The following is a 9,832-nucleotide window of genomic DNA, read 5'->3' as shown; positions in this document are numbered from 1 at the left end:
GATAAACTTGAGAATTCATTTTCCCCTCGATGATGGCAAGCGGTCCAGGCCCCGAAGCAGCAAAGCAGCCCCAAATCATGATGCTCCCTCCACCGTACTTCACTGTTGGGATGATGTTTTCATGTTGGTATGCAGTGCCCTTTTTACGCCATACGTAGCGCTGCGTGTTCTTCCCGAACAATTCAACCTTGGTTTCATCAGTCCACAAAACATTTTCCCAGTAGCGTTGTGGAGTGTCAAGGTACTCTTTGGCAAACTTCAGGCGTGCAGTGATGTTTTTTTTGGAAAGCAGCGGCTTCCTCCGTGGTGTCCTGCCATGGACACCATGCCTGTTCAATGATTTGCATATGGTAGACTCATGAACAGAGATGTTAACCAGTTCCAATGATTCCCTCAAGCCTTTAGCTGTTACTCTAGGCTTCTTTTTTACCTCACTGAGCATTCTGCGTTGTGCCTTTGGAGTCAACTTGGCAGGGCGCCCACTTCTAGGGAGAGTAGCCACAGTACTAAATCGTCTCCATTTGTAGACAATTTGTCTAACTGTGGACTGGTGAATACCTAAAGTCTTAGAGATTACTTTGTAACCCTTTCCAGTTTTATGCAAGTCAACCATTTTTGATCGTAGGTCTTCGGAGATCTCTTTTTTGCAAGGCATGGTTCACATCAGCAGATGCTTCTTGTGAATTGCAAACTCAAAAACTTTGAGTGTTTTTTATAAGTCAAAGTAGCCCTACACCTCGCTCCAATCTCATTTCATTGATTGGACTCCAGGTTTGCTAACTCCTGACTCTAATGAGCTTTTGTTGAAGTCATTAGGATAAGGGTTCACTTACTTTTTCCACCAGCACTGTGAATGTTTAATGGATGTGTCCAATAAAGACATGAAATATTATAATTGTTTGTGTGGTATTAGGTTAAGCACATTGAGTTTGTCTATACTTGGCACTTAGATGTAGATCAGATCACATTTTATGACCAATTAATGCAGAAAACCAAGTAATTCCAAAGGGTTCACATACTTTTTCTTGCTACTGTATATATATGTATATATATACAGTACTGTGCAGAAGCCTTAGACTTTATTTTATATATGTTAATTATTTTGTGTGTGTTAGTATAAAAGAACACATTTGAGATTTCCAAATTCACATTAATTTAATTTTACAGAGACATTTGCGTGTTTAATAAAAAAAAAAATCATATTACTGTAAACAATTGACTACATTTTGCATAAAAACTTGATCAAGGCTGTCTGAGATCAGAAGCAAGGAGCCAACCAAAGTCTGCAGGAGAACTGTGGCAAGTTCTCCAACATGCTTGGAACAACCTCCCTGCTGATTGTCTTAGCCAACGCTGTCCTGCAGTTCCATATCTCATATCATAAGTGATGCAATTTTAACGCCAAAGGGTGGTCACAAAAAATGTTGATTTTAAAATATTGATGACTATTCTTCCTAAATTTAGTGTAGAATATATCGTATGTTTATTTAGGACCTTTCATTGAATTATTTTTGAAAGAATCTTATCTGCACAGAATGTTATACAGGTGCCTAAGACTTTTGCACAGGACTGTAATACTACATCTGGGGAGGGACCAACAGCATAAAGGATTGTGTTGTCAGCATAAAGGTGGATAGATGAGAACAAGCAATTTCATTTATATATATAGAAAAAAGTATAGGGCCTAAGATTGAGCCCTGGTGTACACCCTTAGTGACACCCTTATTTTGCGATGCCTACGACTAAATACAGGACTTTAGAGTTCAAAGGAATTTCTCGTCTGAGCAAATATTTCTGAGGAAGACAGTAGAAAACTGTTGAAGAACACAATAGAGGGTATTTTCAGTAACGTGACCCCATTTTATATCAGTGAGCATCTAAATACATTTGCTTATAAATAAGGAGCTAGCCTGTCTTTGAATAGTAAATAGCATATGAAATTATGGAATGTGTTTGACTTGTTGATTGGGATTGGGTATTTGACAAAGACTTCAATCAATACTAATTAATATATTTGTATACAAGATGGTATTATTGCAATTATTGCTCTTACTTTTTATGCTCTTCTCGACCTGTCGATGTCTGAACAACCTAAACCTCTCTCCTGCTGCTTCTCCATTAACAGACTTGCACTGTGTGATGCTGGTGTTAATACCTTTGGGTGATTAATAGTTCATTATAACTGCAGTGTCACAGTGACTAAGTGTATTGACCATAACCCAGCTATGACATCACAAAATGATTACAAGAGGTGTGTTTGCATGAGCCAGTTCTTTATTAAAAGCTGAAGTGAAGATTCCATTGCTGAAGTGTGTCCTCTCCAGAAAACCAACATGGCCATGGCTACATGTTACAAAATGCAAAAAATAATCATTTTAGAGGAGACCAATACTAAGTGACATATCTGCCGGGTAAGTATGCATTTTATAGTTCTGCTGAAATATTCAGTGTCTGTTTAACACACCAGATAATTCCTGATATAAATAGTATTAGTATTACAGTTACTTATTATGCTTTATTATTTTATTTTTTAATATTAATAATATTTAATATTAATATTTTTCATTTCATGTGTATTAGATATAGCATCATTACTGTCAGTTTACACCAGTTTCCTGCAGCTGATGTTCTGCATACAGAGAATATTATCATTATTATTATTATTAGTAGTAGTAGTAATAGTAGTAGTAATGGTAGTAATGGTAGGAGAGTAATATAGTAATTATTTTTGCTGCTGTTTTTAGTTGAGCCCAGCAAATATAGCATGAGTCTCATCTTTAATACAGATTTTATGATTCACCCTTATGACAATAAGAGTGGCAAATACAAAAGGCGTAGAATTGGGTAAAGGATGCAATTGATTGTGTAGCCAATCAGATGCTCTGGTTAGGTTGTCAATTACAGATACTATGTTTATGGCAATTCAATCAGGACACTAGGGTTAAGACTCCAACACTTAGAAATAGTGCAAGAAATACGACAACCCTCACTTTCTTCTTCATAAATTGAAACAATGTACTTTAAATAGGTGAATACAATATTATTGACATCATCACAATCTAGGTATGTGTATATTCGGTCTTAAATTGCATCCCTAATTAATTGATTTAATTCAACACAGGATATCTGCTGTAAGAATAAATATCTTAATAAATATCTGCTAATTAGTTTCTTATCATTTCAATGTCACATGTTCTTGTCTATTAAAAGCTGCCATGCATAGATACGTATTTGTAAATGCTTGAGGTAATTTCTCCCCCTACTGAGTGAATGTGCATCCTAATATCCTATTTTTGAAAAAGCAGTCCTGGTTCCGGTTCAAATGAAATATGGGTAATACATCCATGAACTGTTTCTCATCTCTGCAGAATTCATTGTACAACTACACCATGGAGAATGGATCAGTGGTAACATCATTCATATTGAATGCATACACTGAACTGGAAGACCATAGATACCTATACTTCTCAGGATTCCTGTTATTGTTCATCCTTATGGTACTAACAAATGTAATTCTCATTACAGTAATTTACATTGAGAGAGGTCTTCATGAACCCATGTATTTTTTTATGTGTAGCTTAGCGGTTAATGGAATTTATGGCAGCATAGCTTTATTACCATCAATACTTGGTCATTTAATGTCTAATACTTATGAAATATCTCTGACTGCTTGTCTTTTACAGATCTTTTGTATTCACACTTATGGTTCAATTGAATTTACTAATTTAGCAGTGATGGGCTATGACCGGTATGTTGCTATTTGTCAGCCATTACACTATCACCAATTAATGTCTTATAGAAAAGTGTGTACACTTATTGCATTGTCCTGGTTTTATCCTTGTATTCTTTTTGGACTCTATTTCATATTAACTATACAGCGTACATTTTGTGACAGCATAATTGAAAAAGTGTATTGTATCAATTTTGCCTTAGTCAAACTGTCTTGTTTTGAAACTTCTCTACAGAGCAAAGTTGGCTTTGTTGTAACTGTATTTGCAATTGTTCCACAGCTGCTCATGATACTATTTTCCTATGCCCAAATACTCAGAATCTGCCTGCTTGCTTCCAAGGAATCTCAGGCCAAAGCTCTTCAAACATGCACCCCTCACTTACTGGCTGTGATTAACTATGCAGTGGGATGCTTCTTTGAGGTCATACAGACTCGTTTTAACATGAGACATGTGCCTTATAATGCTCGCATATTCTTGTCCCTTTATGTTCTGATATTTCCCCCACTGTGCAATCCTGTAATATATGGAATTAGCATTCAGGCCATACGAGTTCAGATTTTCAGACTGTTCATTATGTGTAAAAATACAGTAAGTTCACTCCACTGCAGGTGCTGATGAAATAATTTGATAAATGTTTTGTTCTTTAATACACTTTTGATGCCAATAAGCTAAATGATCTCAGATTGAATTCCACTAGGTGATATGCTCTGTGAAAAGTACCATGGGCACTGCTTGTTTTGCACCAGGACAAGAAATTCATTGTTATTTCTGTCTGTAGAATTCATTCAATTTTTCAATTTAGATTAGATATCCCATCACTTAAACAGATAATTCATTCATACAGTTGAATATTTACTGAAATGTTCTGCTCTGAGAATATAACTATGGTGTGGTAATCCCAGTTCCCTCACCATTATACTACATAATACATATTACCACCATCATTTGTGGAAACTCAAATAGTTTTTGGCTCATTCTTTATGTATATTTACTAGGACTGTACCGTATCTGTGTGTTTAACCCTTTCAAATCACGTTTTATGTTAAAAACTCGACAAAATGAAGAAAAAGGCTGCATATCAAAAACAACACAGATAATAATCTAAATGTTCTGCACAAACATTTGGCAAAACAATATTCCATCCATCCATCCATTCATTATCTTAACCCGCTTATCCTGAACAGGGTCGCAGGGGGGCTGGAGCCTATCCCAGCATACATTGGGCGAAAGGCAGGAATACACCCTGGACAGGTCGCCAGTCCATCGCAGGGCACACACACCATTCACTCACACACTCATACCTATGGGCAATTTAGACTCTCCAATCAGCCTAACGTGCATGTCTTTGGACTGTGGGAGGAAACCGGAGTACCCGGAGGAAACCCACGCAAACACGGGGAGAACATGCAAACTCTGCACAGAAAGGCCCCGGCCGACGGGGATTCGAACCCAGGACATCCTTGCTGTGAGGCGGCAGTGCTACCCACTGCACCATCCGTGCCGCCCCAAAACAATATTCAGTACTTTTATTTAAATACATTTTCTCTCATGTTTCAATGTTTTTTTTTTTTGATGAGAGTGCTATGTTCAGATGAGAACAAAATGTTTTTCCCATACACACCATCAGCATGTTACACCATCAGTATGTTTGGTGGAAAAAGAGGAATGCATACAGGGAGAAGCAGCTCATACCTGCTGTAAAATATGGAGGGGGGCCATTGATTTTGCTTTTGCTATAGTTAAGTGAAAACAACATCCATGGGGCCTCATTTATAAACGTTGCGTAGGCACAAAAGAATGCGAACGCCACTTTCTAAGCAAACTTTGGCATTTATAAAAAACGAACTTGACCGGAAAATGTGCGGTCCTCCACGGAAACTCTGACCCATGAGTACGCACATTAACTGGAGAAATTAGAAACTGTGCCTTTAATGCTCATGACGTAAGACCAGGAAAACGGGAAGTGAAACAGGATGTAAAAAGGTATAAAGATTTGCCGGGAGTTGTGGCTGGGTATGGCTGCTGTAAGGACGTGCTTCGTCCCTGTTATACTTCTTAAATTGTTGTGTTGTTGAATCTCGCTATACGGGTTCTCTCCCTTCCTAAGTGCAACACAACATTTGGCGACGAGAGAAGTCGAAAATGATATACAACAGATACCACTGTGTAAAATAAATCGAAATTGATTGTTGTTGATTGTACTCTTAAAGGGTTCTGATTTTCTGCATGTTTACACTAGGACTCGGAACTATACTGTCCTCTCAGGTCCTATTTGCACTTGTTCTTGTGTTTAATTTGCACTTTGTTGTACGTCGCTCTGGATAAGAGCGTCTGCTAAATGCCAGGCAATGTAATGTAATGTAATGTAATGTAATGTAATGAAATATTACCTCTCACGTATCATATACGAAGAGTTAATTTGCAAAAACGGATAAAAGCCTCTCTTACAACAAATAAACAAACAGCTGTTTGATTGATGCTCCCTGGAGTGCCCAAAAAATATGATTTAGGATGATAAATATAAACGGAGATGTTGTAAAATAATCCCTCAAATATGTAGACGAATTGTTAAACAATACTTCATGTTATTAAATGTATTCTCATGAATAATATGGTGAACAGTCGGACAAATTGCGCTGCCCTGATGCCGTTTACAATGCGTCAGTCGGGCAGATACGAGCATAGTTTCATATATTGTTATCATATTCATATATTACGTTTTATAATGTGTTTATTGTTATAAATTTTGGTTCATTTTATCTCTTAATTTTGTAACTGTGTTTTCAATGGTGCTAGACAAATAACGTGTATTATTATTATTATTATTATCATCGTCATCATCACATTCGTTGTGCAGAACTGTTCGTCATTTACAGGATAATTCCCACACCTGTAGCTTTTCAGAGGCAATCAAATGGCTGAAATCCCTTTTCTTGGCCTTCTTTTCAGCGTTTGCCATTGTCGTCTTCGTGAAATGCATATTCATTAGGGGTGTTTCACTGCCTATTTATAGGCAACTGTGGGCGGGACATGAAGCTGGCAAAGTTGCGCCACATTTAGAGTTGATTGTGATTTATAAAGGAAAACTGGCGTGGGACGTGCGTATGCACTGTTTTATAAATCAGAATATTTTTTTGCATACGCATGTCCTAGGTTTCATGCTTACGCAACCTTTTGACGTGAATCCTAAGCACAGTTTTATAAATGAGGCCCATGGTCTGCAATGGCCATCCCAACACAAACCTGTGGTCTGAACTGAAGAGTCCATAAGCAAAAGCCCAAGGATATTAATGATCTTGAAATGTTCTGCATAGAGGAATAGCAAAATATCCCTCCAAATCTGTTCTCTAACCTTAACCAGAAATTACCCATGGCTGTCATCTTTGCCAGAGGTGGTTGCAAACATATGATGTAAGAAACTTCAACACGTTGAACCTAGTAAAACATCTAGAGGTCTGTCACCCAAATGAGAAAGATTAATTCATTAAAATCAAACTGCAGCAACAATCGGGCGGCCTGTAGCGTAATGGTTAAGGTACAAGGTCGGTGGTTCCATCCCCAGTGTAGCCACAATAAGATCCACAGCCATTGGGCCCTTGAGCAAGGCCCTTAACCCTGCATTGCTCCAGGGGAGGATTGTCTCCGTTTGTAATGTAACTGAGCGCTGGCCCGGCAATGCAGCTAACGCTAAAACAATCCATGAACAGGTGAGAGCAAATGATAGCACAATTAGCTATGCTACTTAATGAGAGAATTCTGCCATACCTGTACTGCTGTACAGTACAGGCTGTACTCTCTCAACACATGTGTCTGGCATCAGCTTCCCCACAGACATCAGGAGCTCTGATGTATGTCCCATGTCACAGCTCACACACCCACCACCAGGTGGCAAATGTGAAGGCATACGGTCACCTTCTCAGCCCTGTTTGAAGAGCTGACAAGAGAAGTCAGCTTAACAACTGCCTTAGCTGCCCGACTCAGTCCCAGCCATCGATGAGCTTAAAAGACCGCTTAGCTGAGAAAAGGATTCTGACAGCAGCATGAGTCCCCCTGGCCGGATGCTGTAAAATGGCGGCTCGCTAGTGTGGAGAGAGCGGCGCTATATTGCGTTGCTACGCTCTTAGACCCGAGGTATGTTTTCTTTGTAGCTACAGATTCCAGAACAATTAAGCAATATTCACGTTTGGGCTCATTTGTTTAGCCGATAGTTGTGACTACTGGGGTTTGGGACCTGTTGCCAGATGGCAATACCTTGTTTGTTTTCGTCTCTATTGTTCAGGACAGAAGCCCAGGCTATTCAGGATAAATTATGCTCTTATTACCACACCGCTTGTTTGCCTGTGAAATGGCATCAATTTAATGCATCTGCAGAGTCAGTTATTTCATTCTTAGGACTAATGTGTTACCTCGAGGAGTTTGTTTTGTCTTACAAAATGATCTGCTACATGTTAGCCCATATACTATTTTGTTTTACTTTAATTCTTTTTTTTTTTTACTTTCACTAAAAGTCTACGCTACGCAGGCCACTCCACTGTTTTCAAAAGCCTTTATGTTAGCTCTAAGTATTTGTTTGTCGAAGCATAGCTACCACATGCTACAAATAGGTTGTTACAATGTTATGTTTAGGATAGTCTAGCATACTGTATGAATTGAATAAACATGATTGACGCACCCATTCATGTAAATGTTTAATTTAGTTTCTACTGACGTCGGCATGAAGGACGAATTTTGAAAAGTACTCGATCTGGTAATAGGTATCAGCTTATCCACTTAATTCAGTCCACTTGTGAAAAAATGCTATTAGTGCACCCCTAGTGGAAAGAGATGTAGCCAGGACATCGTCCCAATGGACACACTACAGTAATGTGGAAATGTCAGAAACCACCCTTTTGTCTATTCTATTTCAAGGGAAATCAGCCATATAGGGAAAAATGTGTTGCAGTGTCCAACAGGACAAATATACATACAGTATATAACAGAAAATTATAGAGAACCCTCCACCACTATATACTTTATCCACTCTTTTGTCCACCCTACAGTGCCTTTATCTCTTCCATCCTTCAGATCAACAAACATGTTACAGGTGTGTCCTCCCATCAGGAATTTCCTGTTGTCAATGGCATCATGTTATAGAACCCTTTGCCTTCAAAAGTTACTTTAGCACTCAAACAAACAACTCCCCATCACACCATAGCTGCCTTGCATATGTGCATCTGAAATGGCTTAAGAAGATATACAGTCAGGTCCATAAATATTGGGACATCAACACAATTCTCCTCTTTTTGGCTCTATACACCACCACAATGGATTTGAAATGAAACAAACAAGATGTGCTTTAACTGCAGACTTTAATTTGAGGGTATTTACATCCAAATCAGGTGAACGGTGTAGGAATTACAACAGTTTGTATATGTGCCTCCCACTTTTTAAGGGACCAAAAGTAATGGGACAAACTAATAATCATAAATCAAACTTTCACTTCTTAATATTTGGTTGCAAATCCTTTGCAGTCAATTACAGCCTGAAGTCTGGAACGCATAGACATCACCAGACGCTGGGTTTCATCCCTGGTGATGCTCTGCCAGGCCTCTACTGCAACTGTCTCCAGTTCCTGCTTGTTCTTGGGGCATTTTCCCTTCAGTTTTGTCTTCAGCAAGTGAAATCCATGTTCAGTCAGATTCAGGTCAGGTGATTGACTTGGCCATTGCATAACATTCCACTTCTTTGCCTTAAAAAACTCTTTGGTTGCTTTCGCAGTATGCTTCGGGTCATGGTCCATCTGCACTGTGAAGCGCCGTCCAATGAGTTCTGAAGCATTTGGCTGAATATGAGCAGATAATATTGCCCGAAACACTTCAGAATTCATCCTGCTGCTTTTGTCAGTGGTGACATCATCAATAAATACAAGGGAACCAGTTCCATTGGCAGCCATACATGCCCACGCCATGACACTACCACCACCATGCTTCACTGATGAGGTGGTATGTTTTGGATCATGAGCAGTTCCTTTCCTTCTCCATACTCTTCTCTTCCCATCATTCTGTTCATCTTTGTCTCATCTGTCCATAGGATGTTGTTCCAGAACTGTAAAGGCTTTTTTA

The 9,832-nt window shown here is 38.7% G+C and overlaps 1 protein-coding gene across 1 annotated transcript; it reads left to right on the top strand.

Moving 5' to 3' along the window:
* The first annotated feature begins 3,389 nt into the window (after nucleotides 1–3,389).
* LOC133107413 (olfactory receptor 6E1-like) lies at nucleotides 3,390–4,346 on the top strand. Its single transcript, XM_061216404.1, has one exon. The coding sequence runs from the start codon at nucleotides 3,390–3,392 to the stop codon at nucleotides 4,344–4,346; it is 957 nt and encodes a 318-aa protein (XP_061072388.1).
* Nucleotides 4,347–9,832: the final 5,486 nt, after the last annotated feature.

The sequence above is a fragment of the Conger conger genome, chromosome 13, assembly GCF_963514075.1.
Source record: "Conger conger chromosome 13, fConCon1.1, whole genome shotgun sequence".
In the NCBI taxonomy this organism is placed as follows: Eukaryota; Metazoa; Chordata; class Actinopteri; order Anguilliformes; family Congridae; genus Conger; species Conger conger.
The sequence above is the reverse complement of the archived record's forward strand: the minus strand, read 5'-3'. Positions and strand labels throughout refer to the sequence as shown.

Excerpts from the sequence above, each read along its gene's own strand:
- LOC133107413 (XM_061216404.1), top strand. The coding sequence starts at position 3,390 with ATGGAGAATGGATCAGTGGTAACATCATTCATATTGAATGCATACACT.